Source organism: Heptranchias perlo, chromosome 8 (assembly GCF_035084215.1).
Source record: "Heptranchias perlo isolate sHepPer1 chromosome 8, sHepPer1.hap1, whole genome shotgun sequence".
Taxonomy (NCBI): Eukaryota; Metazoa; Chordata; class Chondrichthyes; order Hexanchiformes; family Hexanchidae; genus Heptranchias; species Heptranchias perlo.
In genome coordinates, this window is record NC_090332.1 from 71,457,133 (window position 1) to 71,482,814 (window position 25,682).

The 25,682-nt window shown below is 44.8% G+C and overlaps 1 protein-coding gene across 1 annotated transcript; it reads right to left on the reverse strand.

Annotated features, from left to right (window-relative positions):
* Positions 1 to 4,907: 4,907 nt before the first annotated feature.
* LOC137324684 (cystatin-like) lies at positions 4,908 to 13,934 on the reverse strand. The gene is made up of 4 exons (XM_067989270.1): positions 13,844 to 13,934; positions 10,738 to 11,198; positions 7,284 to 7,400; positions 4,908 to 5,158 (listed from the first exon to the last, which is right to left on the reverse strand). Exons 2-4 carry the CDS (start codon positions 10,948 to 10,950, stop codon positions 5,069 to 5,071), a joined length of 420 nt encoding a protein of 139 aa, XP_067845371.1. The 5' UTR covers positions 10,951 to 11,198; positions 13,844 to 13,934; the 3' UTR covers positions 4,908 to 5,068.
* Between the last annotated feature and the right edge of the window lie 11,748 nt (positions 13,935 to 25,682).

Genomic DNA, 25,682 nt, shown 5'->3' on the forward strand with positions numbered 1-25,682 from the left:
AAATTAGCTGCCACGTTTCCTACATTACAACAGTGACTACACTGCAAAAGTACTGTAAAGCGCTTTGGGACATTCTGAGGTTGTGAAAGGCTCTATATTAATGCAAGACTTTCTTTCTTTGGTGTTAATCATAAATTAATTTGCTAGAGATTAGAGAAAGTGGCAATTTTGTCACTAGAATAGAGAAGGTTAAGAGGAGATCTGAGGGACATGTTCAAAATTATGAGAGGTTCAGATAAGATAAACAGGGATAAGCTTTCCACTCACAGTTGGTGAGTTGGTAACAACAGGGCAATAAATTTTAAATGTGGGACAGCTAGTGCTAGGGAAGTCCATACATGGGCTCTGGATGGAATGGTGGGATATAGGAGGGAAGTTCATACGTAGGCTCTGAATGGAGTGGTTATGTTACTAGGAGGGAAGTTCATACATGGGCTCTTGATGGAATGGTGAGATATAGGAGGGAAGTTCATACATAGGCTCTGGATGGAATGGTGAGATATAGGAGGGAAGTTCATACATGGGCTCTGGATGGAATGGTGAGATATAGGAGGGAAGTTCATACATAGGCTCTCGAATGGTAAGATATAGGAGGGAAGTTCATACATGGGCTCTGGATGGAATGGTGAGATATAGGAGGGAAGTTCATACATAGGCTCTGGATGGAATGGTGAGATATAGGAGGGAAGTTCATACATAGGCTCTCGAATGGTAAGATATAGGAGGGAAGTTCATACATGGGCTCTGGATGGAATGGTGAGATATAGGAGGGAAGTTCATACATGGGCTCTCGAATGGTGAGATATAGGAGGGAAGTTCATACATGGCCTCTAGATGGAATGGTAAGATATAGGAGGGAAGTTCATACATAGGCTCTGGATGGAATGGTGAGATATAGGAGGGAAGTTCATACATAGGCTCTGGATGGAATGGTGAGATATAGGAGGGAAGTTCATACATAGGCTCTGGATGGAATGGTGAGATATAGGAGGGAAGTTCATACATAGGCCCTCGAATGGTGAGATATAGGAGAGAAGTTCATACATGGGCTCTCGAATGGTGAGATATAGGAGGGAAGTTCATACATGGGCTCTCGAATGGTGAGATATAGGAGGGAAGTTCATACATGGGCTCTCGAATGGTGAGATATAGGAGGGAAGTTCATACATGGGCTTTCGAATGGTGAGATATGGGAGGGAAGTTCATACATGGGCTCTCGAATGGTGAGATATAGGAGGGAAGTTCATACATAGGCTCTTGAATGGTGAGATATAGGAGGGAAGTTCATACATTGGCTCTCGAATGGTGATGGAATGGTGATGTGGGAGGGAAATCCATACATGGGCACTCAATGGAATGGTGTGTTATTAGGAGGGAAGTCCATGCATGGGCTCTGGATGGATGGTTGGATATTATAATATTTAAATAAGAATCCTCCGTTTGTTGTTATACCCTTTTGTGAAATTGGACTGCCTGAGCGCCCGTATTGCCATATGACAAGATAAGCATACAGGTGTTTATCTTGCCTTGGGGCCTGGCTTGCATTCTGGTAGAGACAGAAAAAGCATGAGATTCTGTTGTCCAACCTCTGCTGTTCTTTTTAAAATGCATTTAACCCTTTTCCTGTTCATGTCTCCTAACAAGGGTGCTGTGAGTAGTGTGGCTATTGTGCGGAGAGAGTAATTGAGGTGAGAGGTAAGATTCTTACCTTGACAACTCTGGTGAGGTCATTGACCTTTTTTCTACATTGCAGCCATGTCCTGGGAGCTAAGCTTCTGTCACTGACCTCCTGAGTGACTTCTTCCCACTGACAATGGAGGTGTTGCTTGGAGGGGTTTCTGCCCCCTTGGGGGGAAAACAGGATATCCCTTCCCATATTGACAGCCTGGTCCAGGGCCTCCAGTGCTGCATCCGAGAGCCTGGGTGCCCTCCCTACCACTTCCAGCCACTTTTTTCAATTTCTGAAATTTCCCTGCTGTCTGCAGCCAGTGCACATCATGTTTAAAAGGTGCTGGCTACCTTTAAATGGCGTCAGTTAAGCCCAATTTCCCTCCCCCCGCCCCCAAACAGGCACACAGCCAATAAGTTGCATGGGTAGCGCATTTTACAGGATCGCTTACTCATGCACAGTGGAGCCCCATGGGGCCATGTACGAAGAATGAAAATACGGAACATTCAGTTCAAGGACTACACAAAAAAACCTTCTTCACCTCCCACCCAAGTTAAGTTACAAATGAACTGCTGTATTTGAATTTGCTGCTCCATTTCAGAAGCACACTGTGGATGGGTGAGTCACTAGGCTTTTGGGGGTCAAGGGTGGAGGGCATTTAGCCTACGTGTCGCATTTTGACCTCTGGAGTAACTTTAGTTTTGGATGAGGGTGCAAATTGGATGATATCAAAGTGGGCACCCAATTTACCCCCACCCAAACTTCCTTTCCATTGACTTTAATGGAAAGCAAAATTGGGTGAGGAGTATAGTGTGCGGCTAATTCAATATTATCCATTTTACACCATCACCCAAAGTTAAAATGACCCCCCTCTACTTTAGCTGAATGTTATTGCTGATAATTTTTAGGATTGATATATTACTACAACTTGTCTGAAGGCCATTCATACTATAAGCTATTGGTGTTGATTTTCCTCCCCCTAGCCCTGGGTCTGCACTCTGGGTAACACCCAGAGTGCAGACCTCCTGACCTGACCAGAGCCCACCTGTATTTGCAGATTCAGGCCATTGCCATAGGCCTGGTATTCCCCTCACGCAGGCCTGCCTCTTGACTGGGACCTGAACCCATTAGCAGAAGAGGAAAGACAGCTAATGGTGCAGGCCGGAGTGAACTGCAGCATCAGTAATGGCCTCGGGCTTTGGGGCCTGCTGGCTCCTGTCATAGGAACAAAGGAACAGGAGGAGCCTCTCGAGCCTGTTCTGCCATTCAATTAGAACATGGCTGATCCGTATCTTAGCTCCATCTGCTAGCCTTGGTTCTGTAACCTTTGCCTAACTAAAATCTATCAATCTCAGTTTTGAAATTTTCAATTGGCCCCCAGCCTCAACAGCTTTTTGAGGGAGAGAGTTCCAGATTTCCATTACCCTTTGTGTGAAGAAGTGCTTTCTGACATCACCCCTGAATGGCCAAGCTCCAATTTTAAGATTATGCTCCCTTGTTCTGAATTCCCCCACCAGAGGAAATAGTTTCTCTCTATCTACCCTATCAAATCCTTTAATCATCATAAACACCTCAATTAGATCATCCCTTAATCTTCTCTACTCAAGGGAATACCAGCATAATCTATGCAACCTGTCCTCATAATTTAACCCCTTAGCCCCAGTATCATTCTGGTGAATCTGCACTGCACCCCCTCCAAGGCCAATATATTCTATCTGAGGTGCGGTGTCCAGAATTGTCGAGGAGTAGCAGCTGGAAGGCTTCACCTCTGATAGCCCATCCTGCTGGCTTTGAAAGAAAAGGGAATTACCTTTTTTCACCACCAGGACTTTACTGCCTGTCCTTCTCAGATCCTCCAGTGTGAGGGGACTGGGTACAAGCGGTAAGACACCTCAACGTGTGTGAGTCAAGCGCAGAGCCAGGAACATGAGGCAGGAGGTGTGGTGGCATCACTCACGCTTTATTAGCATAGTCATGGAAGGTTGGCGCCTGCTCTTTCTTTTTTTATTCGTTCGTGGGATGTGGGCGTCGCTGGCGAGGCCAGCATTTATTGCCCATCCCTAATTGCCCTTGAGAAGGTGGTGGTGAGCCGCCTTCTTGAACCGCTGCAGTCCGTGTGGTGAAGGTTCTCCCACGGTGCTGTTAGGAAGGGAGTTCCAGGATTTTGACCCAGCAACGATGAAGGAACGGCGATATATTTCCAAGTTAGGATGGTGTGTGACTTTGAGGGGAACGTGCAGGTGGTGTTGTTCCCATGTGCCTGCTGCTCTTGTCATTCTAGGTGGTAGAAGTCGCGGGTTTGGGAGGTGCTGTCAAAGAAGCCTTGGCGAGTTGCTGCAGTGCATCCTGTGGATGGTACACACAGCAGCCACAGTGCACCGGTGGTGAAGGGAGTGAATGTTTAGGGTGGTAGATGGGGTGCTAATCAAGCGGGCTGCTTTGTCCTGGATGGTGTCGAGCTTCTTGAGTGTTGTTGGAGCTGCACTCATCCAGGCAAGTGGAGAGTATTCCATCACACTCCTGACTTGTGCCTTGTAGATGGTGGAAAGGCTTTGGGGAGTCAGGAGGTGAGTCACTTGCTGCAGAATACCCAGCCTCTGACCTGCTCTTGTAACCACAGTATTTATATGGCTGGTCAAGTTAAGTTTCTGGTCAATGGTGATCCCCAGGATGGTGGGGGATTCGGCGATGGTAATGCTGTTGAATGTCATGAGGAGGTGGTTAGACACTCTCTTGTTGGAGATAGTCATTGCCTGGCACTTGTCTGGCGCGAATGTTACTTGCCACATATCAGCCCAAGCCTGGATGTTGTCCAGGTCTTGCTGCATGCGGGCATGAGGGGTTGCGAATGGAACTGAACACTGCAATCATCAGCGAACATCCCCATTTCTGACCTTCACGCCTGCTCCAAACACAAGCACTCCGCCTGTCCTTGAGGGGAAACCCATGACAGGCGATGCAAATGGGACAGAGGAGACCTGGCATCAGCTTCTTCTTCCTCAGCTTTACACTCGTGGAAATAAAGGCTCAAAAGAGGGGAAAGCTCACCCTATCACATCATCCAGAGGCCTGTTGAAGAAGGTTTTATAGAGAATAAACAAGATAAAAGTGGCTGTTACAAGAAGGTGATGTGAGAACTCTACAGTAAATCTGCAACAGATCTGTGTAATCAACTTCAGTGTAATAACAACCCAAAGATAATTTACATAAGAAACCAATAACTAATAGTCACAGTGTGTAGATTTAGGCATTGTTTAATGGGAAGATACGATTGCAGCAGTCCAACAGAATTGGAGTCCATTTACCACAATTGTCTGCTTTTGGAATTAGTCATATATCTGGAGTTGAGCCAAAATGTCCATTTATAACCAGTGACAAAGGACACACATTGTTCATCTCTTATTGGTTGACTGGGTTGCAGTGGCTTTGCAGGAGATCTTTTTCGTAACGCCAAAAAGCACTCAGCACTTCAAAATGGCAGAGGAGATTCTGAAATTTAAAAAAAAAGTGTTTCATAATATTTTCAATTTTCCTTCGGTTGAAAATTATTTAATTGGAATCAGCAGCACTGCTTGGTGCTACTGGTTAACACATTACCCTTTCACCTCTGACCCCTGAGGGGGTACAAGTTTTTTATCTTCTGGCCAGGAAATTCCTCGGAGCAGTTCCGGCTTCGCCGACGTTACTTCACGGAACTGGGACAGAAGTTTCTGCCGCACATCCTGGGAAGTAACGCCAGCGGAGCAGGAGCAGCCCAGAGGAATTTCCCTGTTCGTTACAAAAGTCCTGTGTGAATTGAGTCTGAGGCACCCTGCCAGTCTCAATCCAGTACAAAATTGGCCACCGTTTGGCACGATTCTGGCAATTTTCCTGAACTTATAAGGATGTCTTGTGTTTGGACTGAAACAATTAAACTAGTGAGCTGGGAGTTAGGTGTATACGCACCTTGGTGGGGCAGAGTAGAGGGAGCTTTGCTCTGTATCTGACCACCAGACTTGATCTGGAAGTGCTGGATGCCGACTCTGGGCGTGCCCCATTAAAGTGTTCTTTCCCCCATTATTGGCATCTGATGGGGGAAGATTTCCTCTGTGCAGTATGTGTAGTGAAGTCCTGACGCTGTTCTTTGTGAAGATGTTGGTCATTTTGTTACATGCAAAATACAGAGAGATCTGCCCCCAGTCAGCACGAACGTTCCTCCCAGTTAAAATTAAGTGCGAACTTTCCGGTAAACTTTTGCAGTTCAGTGCTCCCAGCTGAGAGCTTCACACGATAGGAGCATTTATCAAGAATTCAGGCTTGTAGGACAGTCCATTTGATTAACTATGTAGGATGTGAATCGGGCGCACTGACCTCCAAATCTGTTTTGTGCTCCCATCACACCAAGCTGTGCCTTTGGAGTGTTAAGCTGTAAAATTTACCCCCTAATGTTGACCATGAATTTTCCTTGTATTTTTCTGGCCTCTACCTCTTGCATATTTTTGTGTACAAGCCTGCAACAAGTATGGAACCAAAAAGAGGCTTTTCTTTGCTTAATGTCTCAGCCGAGGCTCAGTTGGTAGCACTCTCACCTCTGAGTCAGAAGGTTGCGGGTTCAAGCCCCGCTCCAGAGACTTAAGCACATAATCTAGGCTGAAACTCCAGTCCAGTACTGAGGGAGTGCTGCACTGTTGGAGGTGCTGTCTTTTGGATGAGATGTTAACCTGAGGCCCTGTCTGCTCTCTCAGGTTGGATGCAAAAGATGCCATGGCTCTATTTCAAAGAAGAGAGGGAGAGTTCTCCCTGGTGTCCCGGCCAATATTTATTCCTCAACCAACATCACTAAAACAGATTATCTGGTCATTATCACGTTGCTGTTTGTGGGACCTTGCTGTGCGCAAATTGGCTGCTGCGTTTTTTACATTACAACAGTGACAAAACTGCAAAAGTACTTCATTGGCTGTAAAGCGCTTTGGGACATCCTGAGGTCATGAAAGACTTTCTTTATTAATGTCTTCTTATGCAAACAAAACAATTGGGACAATATTATATATTGTAATATTATTCACTTAATGTTTTATTTCACTTATCTTTTTAGTCTCTTTGCTTCTTTCTTTTGTGCTATTGTTTCTTCACTTTCCTTTTTCTCCCTTGTTGTGTTCTGTTTATTGCTGTTGTTCATGTGCTTTCTTTGCCTGCTTTCTCTGTTGCCCCACTTGATCCCATTTCTCTTTCAGATTCTTTTAATCTCCTGTCCCCATGATTGTCGGCCACACAGCGTCTCAAGTTAAGGAGCAACAGATACAGCACAACAAGTTGGCCACTGAGATTCTCAGTGATAACACACCCTCTCCCGAGCACCTCTCATGTATTTTATGTGAGAAACCCATAGATTCAGGTAAGTGGGAAAATTCCTTGCTGTTTCTATTTTCCATCCAGGACTGCCTGCCCTCATCACCCACCGCCCCCCCTCCCCCGCCTCCCCACACACTCTCCCCACCCACAAGGGCTGATGGCCGGCGCGGACACGATGGGCTGAAGGGCCTCTATCCGTGCTGTATAACTCTATGACTCTATGACTCTAACAGGAATCCACCAGATAATCTGCAGCCCTCTGCAGATAAAGTGCCTCTCCTACCTCAGTAGTTCCTGCAGTCTTGGCTATGGAACAAGACATCAAATTTTCATCAACTCCTTTCCTGCACTGTGTCCTTCCCAGCTCGACATTCAGAATGTACAATAATCCTCCAATATCCTAGCAAAATAAAAGTATACATGGTATTTATTCAGAGAATCAGTTAACTGCAGTCAATGAACCATATCTACTACCCACAGCCTGTGAATGCTCCTTAACACTAAATTCTAGCTCTAGTTGTCAATCATGTTAAGAATATGTTGATGGTTGGTTAAGCAGTCATTCCCAGTTACCGTAATGGCTAAGTGCATTAATGCAAGTTTCTGGTCCCATTCACCCACATTGAAAACAGGCTACTGAAGTAGGCACTTTCTGGGCTGACGAAAACCTTATCAGGCAGGGGCACATCGAACTTGAAACGTCAGAGGAAAACTACCTTTTCAGGCTCTGCTTCAGTAGGAAGGCAATGACAGTGTCCTGGAATCTGACCTCCAGACAACCTCCATCACAGGGGTGGCCCTGTCATCTTGGTCAGCATTGAGACTGGTTCATTTTAAGCCACTAACTGATGCCTTATTCACCAGAGCAAAGAATTGAATCACATTCCTCTTGAGCAGGCAGCAGCAGAATGATGGTCAGACTTCCAGGGCATCATTCATGGTGCCCATCTGGTCCTACAGATCCCCTGCACATAATCCTATATACATAATCCATATAAACCACCTTCTGACCTGGAGGAACAGTAAGCCAGCAATGCCAGTTGTCCCAAGCAACCCAGCGCCACACAGCATTCTCACCAATTTTCATATGCACAAGCACAGCTACACACATGGCAAAAGGATGCAGTTAGTGAGTTTGAGGAGGTAGTATCAAGTGAATCACACTGCATAAGTGAGGAGGGTCAAGTGGTGATGTTAGAGGGCGAGCAGGAGCTATCAATGACCCTCTGTACTTCGGAAAATCCAGCAGTAAAGAGGAATTGGACCACTGTGTCATGTTACCGTTGGTTTTGAGTGGAAAAGATGAAAGTGTTAACCTGGCTTAACAATACATCAGTCACCTGTTTGACTCATCTGTGGGCTGCTAATTGCCTGGTAATGCCAGTGTTTCCCATACTAACCTAGAGGGAGGTGGAGGCATAAAGGCTGAGGGCAAATGTGATATTGACTGTCACTGGTAGTGCCTTCCCTATGGTGAAAGTTTGCCACTGGTTTCCTTGAAGCAGGAGGCGCAGCTTTGAAACTGAACCTGAGATGGTTCTCAGAAAATGCTGGAAATACTCAGCAAGTCAGGCAGCATCTGTGGAGAAGGGTCATCGACCTGAAGCATGGGGGGGTGATTTTAAACCCCAAGAACGGGTGGGTTGGGGATGGTTGGGAGTTAAAAATAGTTGGTTTTTTTGGGTCGCAACCGCAAAATTTTCGGACTTTGCATTCCCAGAGGGAAGCTTGTACTTTTCCACACCGATGTTAAACCTGGAAATAAAGCCGGGTTGCGGACCCGACCCAAAAAACAACTATTTTCAACTCCCACCCGCCCCCAACCCACCCGTTCTTGGGGTTTAAAATCACCCCCATTAACTCTGTTTCTCTCTCCACAGATGCTGCCTGACTTGCTGAGTATTTCCAGCATTTTCTGTTTTTATTTCAGATTTCCAGCATCTGCATTATTTTATTTCTGAGATGGTTCTCGTCTGTTGTTGCCAGGTAACTGTACCTGTGCCTTTAGCATAATAGTGGGGGCAGGCCATCCACCTGTGGTGTCACCTGACCTCCCTGACGTGCTTTCTTTGGTCTTTTTCGTCTTCCCATGAAATCCTGTAATGGGAAACCTTGAAAGCAATCCCCATATTTTACAATGGAATAACGGGGAGGATCTCTTCCCCACAGAGGATAAACTTGCTGGTCATTAACATTCATTTTGAATGAATGAGTTGGGCGGCAATGAGGTGGGAAAACAGAGATAATGTGAATGTTAATTTGAATAAAATTTGCCTGTGAATAAAGCTCTGGGAGAGACAGAAATAGAAAGAGAGAGAGCGAAAGATAAAGAAAGAGGTAGAGAGAGAGAGAGAAACCACCATCAGCGACCAACCAGGTCATTAATGTCACATAATGACAAGGACAACAGTAACTGGCATTAATATCACAACTTTTTTTAACGCCCCGAAGATTTTTCTTTCGGGTTGGCCCTAGCAGTGAACGAGAGATTAATCTTTAACTCCTGAGGACCCTAGAACAATCTGGGAGAGTTGGTAACCCCTAACAGGAAGGAGTTCCAGAGTGTGGGGCCCAGACAGTTGAAGTTGACGATGATGGAGCAGAGGAAGGGGGGAACGCAAAGGAGGCCAGAGTTGGAAGGGGAGAGGGTGTATGCTGAGACATAAGGCTGGAGAAGACTGCAGAGCTAGCGTGGGGTGAGACAGTGGAGAGATTTGTAAATGATCACGAGGAGTTTGCATTCAATATGTTGGGGGAAAGGGAGTCGAGGACAGTGGCCGTAGGTGAGGGGGACTTTGTGTGGGATGGGATGCAGACCACGGAGTTTTGGAGGAGTTGAAGTAGGGTGGAGCATGGGAGGCTGGTGAAGACAATGTTAGAGAAGTTGAGCTTGGAGGTGACAATGGTGAGAATGAGGGCCTCAGCGGTGGTGGGGGTAAGGTAAGGGAAGAATTGGGAGATGTTCAGCAACAGTGTGGCATGCCCTGCTCGTCCCCTGCAGTCTCCTGTTTCTACTAGACTTATAGTGTTCATTCTATCCACCTCACCAGGTTGAATTACTGAGTGATGCCCACCAGGATTAGGGCCCGAGACTTTCTGGTGCATAGCCTACTGAATTCCCCACCCTTGCAACATCCATGAATTTAAGTCCAATTTTCCTGAAGGATTTCCACCACTGCTTGCCAGAATGCACTGTCACCATGCTGCCATTTAATGCACCACCAGGGCTGTTGAGAAAAGAACCACCTTACGTCATAAAGCCCGCCTTCACTCTCAAGAATATAATTACATCACAGGCCACGATGTGTCGTGGCAACCAGACATCAGAAATTCTGGCTGTTTTTGAACTGCCATTTTCCTGATCAATTTGTTTTGATAACAACACAGGTAAAATACATTGAAGCAAACACTGCAAATATTTTGGATACTTCTTCATTACAACATTCTCCTTGTAAAACAGGAGCAAGCCCAAGTTGCTAGTGGCGTGGGGGAGGGGAAATAAGGGACGTTGCTTTTTTAAGAGGTGATGGTCAGGGGTGCCGCCCATGTGACCTTTTAAGAGGTGATGGTCAGGGGTGCCGCCCATGTGACCTTTTAAGAGGTGATGGTCAGGGGTGCCGCCCATGTGACCTTTTAAGAGGTGATGGTCAGGGGTGCCGCCCATGTGACCTTCCCTTCCCTAATGTATACAAATTTAATTTTACCCTTTGAAAGATTCTGAATCCTGGTTCAGTTACCTGTATTTGTGCTGACACAATCCTAGTGACTTTGAAGAGATGATCATCCTTTGTGAAGAAGTTGAACGATTGCACTGCAAAGTCTAGTGAGCTCTGGACTCCCTCGTTATTAGGATCAATGGGTTCAGGGCCTGACCCCTCCGTCTTCATGGCAGAGACTGAGATGAAAACGATTTTGAAAAGGACACAGAGGCACTGCCAGCCGACACCCATGTTTCACGCAGCAGAATGGAGTGACTCAGCAGCAAGCTGTGAGCCTTTATTTGATTATGTGCTCACTTGGCAGAGTGCGTCAGGCTGTCTGGCATTATAAACGGTCGTGTTTTATTGTGTTGTTGGTTTGCAGAGTGCCAGACTGATTGGCCTAATCTGCACATTATAAGGTGCTGACTGATATCCGAGAGGAGTAGGTAAAATGCAGTCGAGGATCGAGCAGCTTAGCTTCTTGGCACCATTTGTTTCTGAATATAATCATTAACAGAATTACCAATCTCAGACATCAGTTTAATATTTAGAAACTGGATCATTCTCAAATGAAAGAAATGTTTTGAGAAATGATGGTTTCATCATTAAAGCAGGTGGCCAGTTCTTTGAATAAACAAAGATGTTACAAAACGATTGAATTAACAGCAGTCTTTTGTAAATATTACTGGCTGCTTCTGTTTTCTCCAATCATGTGTCATTTCCCTTATGTGACTGTAGCCATTCCAAAAACAAAAAAATTCCATAAAAACTCTTATAAAAGATGTTTTTCAACCAATTTGCAACAGAGACATGTGGATGGATTCTTCACTCTTGTGGGGGAGGCTGCTTAGTGTTGCCAACCCTCTAGGAATGTCCTGGAGTCTCCAGGAATTGAAGATTCATTTCCAGGACACTGCTGGGAGCAAGCCCAGGAGGAAAAGCATCAGGGCATTTAAAAAAATCATTTTCTTTCAACACTTTTGTTTATTAGTTATAAAAATGTGGGAGTTGGGAAAGAAAAGGCTGTTTGACTGACAGTTAAGAATAATCCAATCAGGTAATGTCCCCCCCTGCCCCCCTCCAAATTCCTCTTTGTTGTGCTTGGCAACCAAGTATTCCCCAAAGGCAACAAAAAGGGAGATTGGTCCTACAGCAAGTGGAACTTATTCAAGACAAATTACTGGCAAGGGCCTAGCCAAGGGCCTCAAATCAAAATTTTCTCATGCAGCTTTCAATATCATCGTGTGTGCATTCAAACATGAAACATCAGTCTGTGTATCTTTAAAGGCTTGTGTCCAAAGAAGAAAGAAAGACCTGCATTTATATAGTGCCATTCACGACCTCAGGATGTCCCAAAGTGCTTCACAGCCAATTAAGTAATTTTGAAGTGTAGTCACTGTTGTAATTTAGGAAACACAGCAGCCAATTTGTGCCCAGCAAGGTCCCACAAACATCAGTGAAATAAATGACTAGATCATCAGTTTTAGTGATGTTGGTTGAGGGATAAATAGTGTCCAGGACACCAGGAGAACTCCTCCGCTCTTCTTCAAATAGTCATGGGATCTTTTACATCCACCCGAGGGGGCAGACAGGGCCCCGGTTTAACGTCTCATCTGAAAGATGGCACCTCTGACAGTGCAGCACTCCCTCAGCACTGGACTGGAGTCCTGTGTCTAGTGCATGTCCACATCATGTTACGCCTTTTAAAGGTCTCACACCTGAGAGGGTCACATACCTATAGAGTAAGGATTAGCAATTGTGCAAAGCAAGGGGATCGATTTTAACCCTAACCACCCATCGGAAATCAGGTGGCTGGGCAGTTAAAAACGAGCAGGTTAATTACTTTCCTGCCCATTCCCACCATCTCTGATATTAACCTGCTGACCTCTGCAGGTGGACGAGGTACCCACCTAAAGCAGGCAGGAGCCTTATGATGTTATGCACATCAGGGTCCTATGACATTGGAACCCTTGCGTGAGCAAAGAAGTCACTGTAGCTTTCCAACTAGGTTGAAGAAGGTCGGCAGCCGATGGGATGGACGAAGAGGCCCTCGAGGGAAGTCAAAAAATGTCCTTTATGGGGTCAGCAGAAGCAGGAGTGCTCTTCAAGGCCCCACAAGGAAAGTAGCAGCCTCCCTGCCCCAGACTTCCACCACCCAAAATCCCCTCCCTGCCACTTAACTGGAAGCTGGTTGGTAGCTAAGGGCTGCCCCATCTTCACTAGCTGGCAGTTGCTCTGGGCCCTCTTCCCATCCATTCCAGGTAGGAAGACAACCGGTGACATTTAAATGAGGCCCGGGAGTTAAAATACGCTGGGCCTGAAACCTAGGCCAGCGAGTGTGTTTTACACTGATCCCTACTACCCTGCCCACCTGAAACCTGGTCCAGGTTAAAATCGACACTACGGACTTATCTGTTAAATGACCTATCAAATATCTAATTCATTAAACGTGAATGAACCAAAACCAGTTTGACTCAGTAAGTATCAATGAGGAACAAACAAGCAGCCAAAAACTGAGCAATTAAATTACCCACTTTTTTGTTAAAATAGCTGTCAAGCCCAAACTGATAACCAGGGAAATGTCAACTTAAATTGTGCCAAACATTTTTTGAAGTTGGTTTGAGCTGCTGTCTTGAATTTTTCCCCCAGTTAAAAATTTACTGGTAACAGACGCAGTTATACCATGTGAAAGCCAAAAAAAAGATTATCAACAAAATCCTTAATCATACTCTTGGAGTTGGCTGTGCAGAGGCCCACTCCTGGAGTTCAATTTGGCATATTTGGCTGGAGTTTCGGTTATTGGATTGAGTTTTGTTGACCATTTGTTCCGTGCCTTGCATTATTGCTTCTGATTGGTTGTCCACGTGAGTCAAGACAAGCCATTGCCTCTTTATTTTGGCTCTACCACTGTCTTTGCTAAAATTCAGACAGCCTGTTCTCCAAGCTCCCTTCAACACCCCTTTCCCTTGAGTCCATTTGGCTTCTAGCCCTTCTAACCCGAGTAAATGGTGGCCTGTCTGCTTGCTTGCCCACCTCATGTGCTTCCTGGCCTGTTAATCCTGAGTGCTTCTCAGCCCACCTACCCCAAGTACATCCCAACCTGTCTCGGCCACGTGCCCCATGTATTTATCATCTATCCTACCTGCCTGCGTGCTTCCCAGTCCACCAAGACAAAAAAAGAAAATTGAGAGAAACCAAGAGGCAGAGGAAGAGAATGGAAGAGAGCAGGAGGGAAAGGGAGAAAATGAAAGAGAGTGGGATGTGAAGGAGGAAATCAGTGATACTTAAACATTGAGTATGCAAACAATTAGAAAATAGGGTTAATAAACAAAATGAATAACAAAGGTTACAAAGTCATGTCATGGTAATTCAGCATTAACTGCTTGCTGATTATAAATTTACTGTTAAGATTAGTGTCTGACATTGATATAAATTGGTGAAATTAATTTAAGATTAAACTCTTTAGATATTTGACAAATTAACGGCATTACATAGTAAGTCTATTGAATAGATTAAAGTCTATATCCTGGTATTTAGCATTGCTTGAAGGAATTATACAACCTCGCCCTTTTGAGCTGAAGTGGATGAACTGGTTGCCTCGCCTTCCTCTGGGAGGATGGTGTTAGCTTTCTGAAATGTCAGAGTGATGAACCTTCATCTTTAGGGGTGCTTCCCTGCTCTGAGTTCTAACTTCTTTTGACATAGCCATTGTTTCTGGGTCCAGAACTTGCTGAATCTCAGGGCAGTGTGGACTCAGAGATCAACTCGGACCCCTCACTGTCCTCTCTCCATAGGGTGTTTGACCCTCTCAGAAGCTAGTGAAATGGTTATTTATGGGTTGTTGTGGAAAAGTTGGCCACTCCTGCTAAGATAAATCAATTTCATCATCCCAATCTTGGTCTTCCTCCGATTGGAGATATGACTCTTCATTTTGGGAGGAGTCTTCCTCCGGGTTGGGGAAGCCTGCCAGTGGGAATCTAACTTGCCTCCTGTGAGACTGCAATTGGGAAGCTGTCCTTCTTTCCTCCCTTGAGATGCTTTTACCCTACTCCTGTGTCATTCCTAATTGGCCCTTTTTGATTTACGAACCCTTGCCTTGCTGCTTTCTTACTGGTGCTTCTGCTTCACCATATTGTTGACCTTTTTTTCTATGTTTTTGAGCTTATTTAACTCATCAACCTCAGTTTGGGCTCTCTCAATCTCTTCCTCCATATCACTCAACTTTTGCTTTAGGAACATAGAAACATAAGGAACAGGAGTAGGCCATTCAGTCCCTCGAGCCAGTTTCGCCAATCAATTAGATCATGGCTGATCTGCACCTCATCTCCATTTTCCCATCATTGCTCCATATCCCTTGATGCCCTTATTCAACAAAAATGAAGGCAGTTATTTTCTGTGACCCAAGCCCCCACTTTCTTAACAACTCTCGTACTGTTTTTGAGCTGCCTCCATCTGGAGGTGCCTTTGTTCCAGAACCTGCTGATTTTCTTTTAACATAGCTTGTCTTCTATCTAGCTTCTCGGTTTTCCCCTAATTCTTCCTGCATGATATTGCACACTTCTTCTATCTCCGAATTTTCTTGTTTACAGTGGTCTATCTCCATTTGAGTTCTCATTAATGCCTTTACATTCTCTATCTTTCCCAGCTAGTCTTTACTTGACTCCCTGTAATGGTGTTCCTTGGTGTAGAACTTCCAATTCTTTTTGGGCTAACTGTGATAGTACCTCTTGCGTGACTAGTCCTTACTGACTTTAACTGTTATGTGAGTTTTAGTCCTTTCCGGCTCAACTGATGTGACAATTGTGAGATCTCTTGTTATTTCAGGCTCAGCTGTTGTATGAGCTCCACTTCTTTCTGGCTTAACTATTGCTTAAGTTCTAGTTCCTCTGGGTTAGCTGCTGTTTAAGTTCCTTTGAAGCTCTTTCCTTAGCCTCAGCAAAGTCCCCATTAATCTCACATTTGTATAATACAGCAGTATTGTGCCTAGGGTTGTCATCACAGATTTTGAATTTTGAATTTTTATTTGGTCAAACCAGTTTATTATGTCTTGTGACACTAATAGTTGCTTCACGCCCCCCTGGGTTGCCCTTTTCATTTCTGTTTATGGAAATGAGGCCCGGGGTTTAAAATGGTCTGGGCCTCAAACTTATTACATAGAATTACATGGAATGTACAGCACAGAAACAGGCCATTTGGCCCAACAGGTCCAAGCCGGTGTTTATGCTCCACATGAGCCTCCTCCCTCCCTAATTCATCGAGTTCTATCATCATATCCTTCTATTCCTTTTTCTCTCACATGTTTGTCTAGCTTCCCCTGATGACGTTGGGCAGGCTTAATGCTTGCCCCACCCACCCAAAATCTGGTCCCAGTTAAAATTGTCCCTCTTTTCTTGCCACTCATCAAAGAGGAAGACAGACATCAAGTTATAGGCTATCAATTATTCATTGTCCTCAGAAACACAAGTAGCTGTAAGTAAACTTAAAGTATCACATCTATTCCTGATTGGAGTGAGCTCATATAATATCAAATGGAGCTTTTCATCCCATGTGGTTGAGTGGCGGGTGGGGTGAGGGGTGGTGGGGGTTGTGATTCTATCATGGTGGGACTGTAGTCCTGATTAAACTTCTGGATGGTGCTTTGAGTTTCTAAGCTGCTTGTTGTAACAAGCTCCACACCCTTTTGTCACAGACAACTCTGCACGCTACTAGGAGTAATTAACCCTTTACTTCCATGGGCAGCTTCTTGCTTAGATAATGCATCAATATATCAGCGAACACAACTTAAAATTGTACAGGTACTTTGATCCTTGAAATCCAATAAGAATTCAATTCATTCAGCTGTGCTCAGTTGGTTTAAAAAGGCTTGCATTTATATAGTGCCTTTCATGATGTCAGGACACCCCTAAGTGCTTTACAACCAATGAAGTACTTTTTTTGAAGTGTAGACACAGTTGTAGGAAAAGCAGCAGCCAATTTGCGCACTGCAAGGTCCCACAATCAGCAATGTGATAATAACCAGATAATCTATTTCTTTTAGTGATGATGTGGAGATGCCGGTGATGGACTGGGGTGGACAAACGTAAGGAATCTTACAACACCAGGTTATAGTCCAACAATTTTATTTTAAAATCACAAGCTTTCGGAGATTATCCCCTTCGTCGGGTGAATCTGACGAAGGGGAGTATCTCCGAAAGCTTGTGATTTTAAAATAAAATTGTTGGACTATAACCTGGTGTTGTAAGATTCTTTTAGTGATGTTAGTTAAGGGTAAATATTGGCAAGGACACCAAGGAGAACTCCCCTGCTCTTCTCTAAATAGTGCCATGAGGCCGCCCACTGGCACCAGTGTGAGCCGCGGGGAAGTGGGATCGAGGCTGTTTTGCGAATGGGAGCCCGTGGCAGCAGAAGCCAGGCCTTCCTTGACCTAGAGGAGCACGCTTGCTCCTCCTGGCCACATTAAGAGAAGTTTTTGACTTACCTTAGAGGGCCTCCTCTTCTTCCCCGCCAGGTTTTACTGAGCAGGGTGCCCGTAGTGAGCGCCCGCTCAGTAGGCCGTTAAAATATCATTGGGGTCACAATGACATCGTGGGACCCCGATTTGCACCTATTAATGAGGCTCCTGCCTGAATCAAGCAGGCACCTTGGCCGCCTAAGAATAAGGCCCAGCTAAGATGGTGGTGGGTGTGAATCGATCGGGAATGGGCCATTATGTCTTTGCACGGTTATTTGAACTACGGACTGCCCTGTTCCCGCTGGATGGCGTGGGTTCAAATTTGCCCCATTGTGTGTACAAGTAATTAGTAAACAGCATTAACTGACAAAATAAATAAGAGGTTACAATTCAGTTCAGTTAAGTTACAGTAATTCAGCATTAACTGCTTGCTGATTATAAATTTACAGTTGAGATTAGTATCTGAAATTGATATAAATTGGTGAGGTTAATTTAGAATTAGAAACCTTAGATAGCTGACAAGTTAACAGTATTAGATAGCAAGCCTATTAGATGTTGAGAGGCTGTTTCCCCGTCTGGAGAGTCCAGAACTAGAGGTCATAGACTCAAGATAAGGGGTCTGAGATGAGGAAAAACTTCTTCACTCAGAGGGTAGTGAATCTTTGGAATTCTCTACCCCAGAGAGCTGTGGATACTCAGTCGTTGAATATATTCAATGCTGAGATTGATGGATATTTGGACTCTAGGGGAATCAAGGGATATGGGGATCGGGTTGGAAAGTGGAGTTGAGGTAGAAGATCAGCCATGATCTTTTTGCATGGCAGATCAGGCTCAAGGGGCCATAAGACCTACTCCTGCTCTTATTTCTTATGTCCTTATTAAAGTCTATATCCTGGTAGTTAGCACTGTTTGCAGTATTTATTTGACCTCGCCCTAATGAGCTGACGTGGATGAACTGGTTGCGTCGCCTTCCTCTGGGAGGATGGAGTTAGCTTTCTGAAATATCAGAGTGATGAACCTGTATCTGTAGAGGTGCTATCCATTCCTCTTGGATCCTCTGCTCCTGGGTAAATTCACCTTCCATGCTGGGAGCTGTATCTGCACTCGCTGGCTTAAATCTCATCTCCCTTGATCTCAGGGAAACTGGCACACTTGCATCTATCTGCCTGTATCTGGCTGATATAGCCATCCAATCTTAACTTCTATAATCTGTCAAAGATGCATCTTCCAATCCTAAAGAGACACCATTCTACATATACTAGACAAAGTACTATTAGAAGAATTAGAAGGAAACTAATGGCTAAGAACTAAAGACTGAAGGTTGAGAACTGAGACTGAACTTTAGTGTCAAAAACACTATCTTATATATCCTTAATTTCCAAAAAAAAACTTTCCCTAATTCTATTGACCAATCTGAGTGACCTGTGTGTTGGAGAGTTCAGCCCTTCTGATGTCAATCACCAAATACATTCCTGTTGGTACCCTTGATGACCTCTAAATCAATGAAGCACCGGCAACCGTTTAGAGCCTTCCCGCCATTGTACACCGAGGGGCTGCAATCAGGGAAAAACCCCCTCGGGCAGAATGTAAAATTCAAATTGATGTGATGTAACTGTAATGAATTTGTAATGAACCTGGAAAGAATCTGTAACGTACCTGTAATCAATAATCTGTATTGAGTGTAATGCAATGAGGCACCCTAGAGTGTCATGAACTGTAATTATGTCCAATGTGTTCATTGAACTGTACTTGATGTAACCTGCAAATTGTATAATCTGTATTGTGTACTTTTGGAATGTGATATGACAACTGTATTGTATGTATTGCTGCAAATTTTATGAATAAAGCATATTTTTTGGGAAAAAAAACAGTGCCTAGACATGCTTATTTATTTCCTAGCTTCAAGTCTGGTCCTCACATAGGTCCAGACAATTGTAAACAATCTTACAACACCAAGTTATAGTCCAACAATTTTATTTTAAAATCCACAAGCTTTCGGAGGCTTCCTCCTTCCTCAGGTTCCACATTCACCTGAGGAAGGAGGAAGCCTCCGAAAGCTTGTGGATTTTAAAATAAAATTGTTGGACTATAACTTGGTGTTTTAAAATTGTTTACAATTGTCAACCCCAGTCCATCACCGGCAGGTCCAGACAAGGCAGGACATATTTATATCCCCCTTAACAAGTCCTCTCCTGGCCTGTGATCTTGAAAACTTGTCTTCTGTCCCTGGTAAGGAATGTTTCGTTTTTAAATTAGCACTAACCCGTTCCTTTCCCAGCATTCAGTCTGATTACTGACTACATTTTGAGGACACATTTATGGCCATTCTTAGGCAATTTCTCCTGCAAGTGGGAGGTGTATGTAGAGACCTTAATGTGAGGGTTTGGAAAATCCTTCAGTGTTCAATTGCACAACTGTTCCAGTTTGTTTATATCCACTAAAACCATTGTTCAAGTCTTTCAAACAGGTCAATGCTGAGAGATAATCTGGGAGCTGATGAATAAGAAGGATCTATTTATGGCTGAGTGCCACATCAACAATTGACATCGAGATTGGTACCTTAATGCTTCAAATTGGTAGCACAAAGCCATACAGACGAGAAGATCCCAGGTCTGCTGGCACAGATACAATGGACCGAATGGTCTGCTTCAGTATTGTAAATATGAGAAGAAAGTTCAGAGAGGCACTGGTCACTGTAGTATCAATAAATAGGGAGAAACAATGATTGCAATAGAGAGCGGGAAAACTGGTCACAAGAGAGGAATTGTCTATCAGATGACAAGCTTCTTCTTGTAGCCTGGCCAGAAGTGTGAGGAAAGTGTTAGGAGAGTGTGCCCTGTACTTAAGCCTGGAATGCACCTTGGTCTTATACAAAGTTAAGGGGAAAAGGCCTCTTAAGTACAGACTGTTGACATCCCTGTCAAGGCTGAAGCTTTGTGGACTCAAGATGAATTGTTCATTACAGTTAAAAAATGTATGGCATAGAGAGGGTCTGATTATTCCTGTACTGACAAGAGTGGGCCCATGAGAGCTGACTCTGCAGCCTCATGCTCCCCACAGGGAGTGTCACCCACAGGGAGCGCAGGACAGGAAAATCATAAAGCGCACCCCCCACTTCCTTCCACGTGGCCCCTGTGACTGACAGTTCCTGCTGGGAGCACAGAGCTGGTCCTGTTCATCTACAGGGTCTCAAAGTCCATATGGGCATCCTGTGAGTTACACCCGACAGGCTCTGTTAGTCTTCCAGGGCCAACGAAAATATGATAAGTTTCCGCTCCAGGGCAAGGGACTCTGCAGTCTCCGACAAGGAATCCAAATGTCACCTGCCACTTGATTGTCCTTTTAATGAGTTAATAGGACCGGATTCTTGCACCACCCTAGTCTATGGATCAAATGTGGGACTGCCCATCAGAAGTTTAACCCTCCCCAGATTGAGAAGCTCTTTCCCATTATTTTGCTGCATCAGAAATAAATGTAAAAAAATAACAGGGTACAGTGCCCATTCTGGAACTAGGATCGTGCTCATCTTGTTACTTTGTTTTTTTTCTCTTGTAATGCACTACCAGTGTTAGTGATTGAAGCAGAGACCATGTCAACATTTAAGAAGAGGTTAGGTGTGGTGGTTGATGGAAATGGGAATAAAGGGATGTGGGAACAGGGTGGGCACAGGGAATTAGGACTACAGCTCGCGTGGGAGGTCAACACCAATACGATTGGTGGGGCCAAAACGCCTGCTTCCGTGCTGTCATTTCTATGTAACTGGCAAAATCTCGAAAGGACATTTTAATCACTGCAGTGAAATGGAAGGGGAAGTGATTGCTGATCATCACCAGAAGAGGGCAGAGCATCTTAATTCATTACCACACACTACTTAGTCTGCTATTGCGTTTAAAGAGGTGACACATGTTTGTTACATTGCTGTTAAGCTTCTGAACTTAATATTAAAAGTTGAATAATGTTTTTATTTTGCAATTGCATTAGATAAGTAATTGAAGATTGAATGAAACAAAATTATATTCAGCGCCTCAGGATCAGAGGGCAAACGCTATCTTCAGTCCCCAGGTTAGGGCGATCTGGATTAAACTACTAACCTAACTGATACGTTGACACTGATTGCTAAGGGAATGTCTCTAAATTACATACTTAAAATGATATGAAACAAGGACACTTTCTGAGGTGACATTGTGTGTAGTTAACTGTACTCGATCTGTGCAGAGCCTCTAATGTAAGAAGCTGTCGGGACTGGCCCTGTCCTGGCCAGGCATGAAGGCTATCTTTTGAACCCTGCAGAGATATCTATATGTTGAGAATCTTTGGAAACGGTGTGCGTTGCTTTTTCTTCTGTCAGCTTCATGGCCTGAACAATGACAGGTGGTCCTTCTACATCACATGCCAGGGATTCCACTGTCCTAACTACATGGCCTGAACTATCACAGGTGGTCCTTCTACATCACATGCCAGGGATTCCACTGTCCTAACTTCATGGCCTGAACTATCACAGGTGGTCCTTCTACATCACATGCCAGGGATTCCACTGTCTTAATTACATGGCCTGAACTATCACAGGTGGTCCTTCTACATCACATGCCAGGGATTCCACTGTCCTAACTACATGGCCTGAACTATCACAGGTGGTCCTTCTACATCACATGCCAGGGACTCCATTGACCAAACTACACGGCCTGAACTAGTGTGGGCAAGTGTCCCCGTTGGAAGGCCCTGCATTCAGGGACTCTTTCTGGGACCACTGGGGACCTGAGGTGGAAAGTGCTGCATGGTGCCATGGCCTCACACCAGCATTTTATAGATGTCCTGGCCATTTGTCCATTCTGTGGTCAGGATGAAACTGAACCATATTTATAAGTAGTGCCAGAGATTGCAGTCCCTTTTTCATTACCTGAAGAAGGTGCTCCTCAATTCTTGGATTCACTTCCCTTACTTTTTGGTCACGCAGTGCACAGAGCAATCGGATCAGGGGATCTCCACAAGGACTGCAGCGGTTCAAGGAGAAGACCCACCAACACCTTCTCAGGGCAACTAGGGATGGGCGATAAATGTTGCCTCATATTCTGAGAACAAATTTTAAAAATGTATCTGCAACAGCAACTTGTATTTATATAGTGCCTTTAATGTAGAAAAATGACCCAAGGTGCTTCCCAGAGGCATAAGCAAAAAAATATAAAGATCCTGTGTCAAGAAGGAGATATTAGGAGAGGTGATCAAAAGCTTGGTAAAAGAAGTGAATTTTTAGTAGGGTCTTAGACATGAAGAGGGTGGTGGAGAGATGGAGGGGTTTAGGGAGGGATTCCCAGGGTCTGGGGCCTAGGAGGCTGAAGTCATTGCTACCAATGGTGGTTGAAGTATGAGGGAGAGCATGCAAAGAAGCTGGAGTCAGAGGAGCAGGGATAGGGAGGGATGAGGTCACTATACTGAGAATTTTAATTTTGAGACATTGGGGGACTGAGAGCCAATGTAGGTCAGTGTATGGAAAGGGTGATGGGTGAGCAGGACTTAACGCATGATAGGGTATGGACAGCAGGGTTTTGGATGGAGAGTGGACAATGGGAGACCAGCCAGGAGAGCTTTGAAATAGTTGAGTCTGGAGATGACAAAGACAACAATGAGGGTGTCAGCAGAGATGGGCTGAGATAGCCTAACTCCATCCACCTGCCTTGGCTCTGTATCCCTTAATATCCTTGGCCAGCAAAAATCTGTCGATCTCAGATTTAAAATTATTTATTGAGCTAGAATCTACTGCTTTTTGTGGGAGAGAGTTCCACACTTCTACCACCCTTTGTGTGAAGAAATGCTTCCTAACTTCACTCCTAAAAGGTTATGTTGCCCACCAGAACAATAACGTTTCTCTCTATCTACACTATCAATTCCTTTGAAAATCCTAAAAACCTCTTTGGGGATGGGAGGGTGAAAAGACAGGGTATATCATTGCAAAACCTTTCCTCAGGATATTAGGTGGGTGAGTAGAGTCCCTGACACAGCCGATTATGGTGTTATGTAACTGCACATCGTTATAGGTAATATGTAATTGCACTCATTATTCTTTAACTTCAGTTTGATTTGAAGGGCTGAGGTGGGGATTTGGCTGTGCAACACCACTAAGTTACTCGGCCATTATTTAAACATGCTAACACTATCTTTATAAGCAATAAGTTAAAGTCTTTAAGTTAAATTGACTCAAATGTGACAGGCCTAACCCACATGTAAATCCCTAAATCCTATAATTAGTAGTTGAAGCAGTTTAGTAAAGGGCCAGAAGCTTCGTATAAGAGCAAACCTAAGAAAGAAAAAAAAAATAAGCCTGTTTTGTACATGTAGTATTCCTGCAGTCAACATACTACACAACATACCTGCTGTATTCTTGCTCTTAGTCTTGTGCAAAAGCTGCTCCCCTTTTTACTTGCAGTGGAGTGGGGTGGTGGGGGAGTGGGGGCTATCTCCTTGAGCAGGCTGGTTTGTGCTATAAAGATCACTATTGCCAGCCTGCAAACGTAACTACTCCCAGCCAGCTACCACTGATTCAACAAGCCCATCAATATTAACCCCAACAGCCATTACTGTCAGTTCAACCAACCACTGCCATCAGAATGTTAAAGTTCTGTCACCAGACGTTTGTCGGGTGGCAGTCTCGGCGTCCCCGACGGACAGGCACTCGAGGGTGCGGCTCACTTCAAGAGCCTCCTGCTCCGCATCCGTGACGACGACCTGATGTTGCGGCCCCCCCTCCGGTCTTCACCGCATTCTGGGCTCTCTTCTCCTATAAGGGGAGAAAGTACAGAGGCGTGAGTGAGGGATGGTGACGTGGCCAACCGCTGAATGCATTGCTTTGGGTGAGGCTGACCATGAAAGAGATGCATCAAAGGGTGAGTATGAGACAGAGCCATGAGATTGTATGAGGATTGGGTTGAGTGGTAGTGGTGGGATGAATACTGGGGAGGTGAGTAAGTGCAGGTAAGTTAAGGATAAGCTTTGAGTGGGTGTGAGGAGTGATGTGATAGAGTGGTGTTGGCATGTACAGAGTGAGTGGGGGGGTGGGGGCGGTGATGTGGAAGACGGAGTGTAGGAGAATGAGTAAGTGTACTCACTTTGGTTGACCTAGTTAGGTCATTGAAGCACTTCCTGCACTGGATCCATGTGCGGGAGACGTTGCTAGTGCTGCTGACCTCCTCTGCCATCTCGAGCCAGGCCTTCTTGGTGGCAGAGACAGGCCACTTCCTCCCGTCTGCTGTGTAGAAAATATTCCTCCTTCTCCTCACCCCATCCAGTAAGACCTGGAGTGAGGCATCAGTAAATCTGGGAGCAGCCTTTCCCCTGGTCTGCTCCATTGTGTAATTTTGGTTCTTTGCTGCAGGAGCAGCATTGGAGGACTGCCCCTTTAAGTAGAGCTCCACCAGCTGACAGCCTGTGATGCGGGTGCTCAGTCCGCCCACTGCGCAGGTTTCCGATGGGAAACCCGGAAGCCAAGGTAAGTGGCTTCAATTTACCCGAGATCGCTTGGGGAACGGACGGATTTCACTGGGCGGGTTACCCACGTGCCCAGTCGCCCCTCCCCCCGCTGCCATCCCGCCTCCCTGGTAATATCGGGCCTTAGTGTCAAGACCTCTGCTACTTACCATAGAGATAGAAAGAGCATAGTGACTAAAATAAATAAATCAGTCCAATATCAAACCATGCTATTAATAAACTTTACATGGCTTGGTGTCAAATTTTGTTTGATAATCACTCCTGTAAAGCGCCTTGGGACGTTTTACTACATTAAAAGGCACTATATAAAGGCAAGTTGTTGTTGTATATGTGACCTATATAAGAAAGAAGCGTATTTACACAAGTTTATTTATAATTACAAACATAGATCAGATTTGAGGGGCATCAAATTTGAAACATTAAAAATTAAATGGAGTGCATTTATATATAGCTATATCAGTAAAAGAGACCTTGAAGCTGTCGATTGTTGTAAAAACCCAACAGGTTCACTTATGTCCTTTAGGGAAGGAATCCTGCCGTCCTTACCTAGTCTGGCCTTTATGTGACTGCAGTCGCACACCAACGTGGTTGACTCTTAACTGGCCTCTGAAGTGGTCCAATATGTCACTCAGTCAGTGACACCCACATCCTGCGAATGAATAATAAAAAAAATGTAAAATGTTTTATGTATTATAGATATATTTATGGATGTACTGCATGCTTAATGGAGAAAGGTTCATTTCATGCCAGCTGACTGTCTCTGATGTCTTGTACCTCAGGCCATCTATATTCTGGTGGCAGGGTTCCCTCCACGATGAATTTTCAGGTATTCCACACACTCATACTCCTCCATCAGGCTGTGTCATCATTCCCTACCAACAATCTGGAGGTCCAAAATTGACCGAGCCTCCTTCCACCAGTGATGTAGCTACTAGAAAGGGAGTACAAGCACTTACATACAGCACAACGCCGACAGATAGTCATACAGTGAATAGGCAAATCACAGATACTCATAAGGTGAATCAGCACAGTACTGACAGAACACCTCAGT

Excerpts from the sequence above, each read along its gene's own strand:
- LOC137324684 (XM_067989270.1), bottom strand. The coding sequence starts at position 10,950 with ATGGGTGTCGGCTGGCAGTGCCTCTGTGTCCTTTTCAAAATCGTTTTC. Across the intron at positions 7,401-10,737 it reads TTGTGTCAGCACAAATACAG|GATATTGGAGGATTATTGTA; the intron begins GTAACTGAACCA and ends TTATTTTGCTAG. Across the intron at positions 5,159-7,283 it reads AGACTGCAGGAACTACTGAG|AATCTCCTCTGCCATTTTGA; the intron begins GTAGGAGAGGCA and ends TTTAAATTTCAG.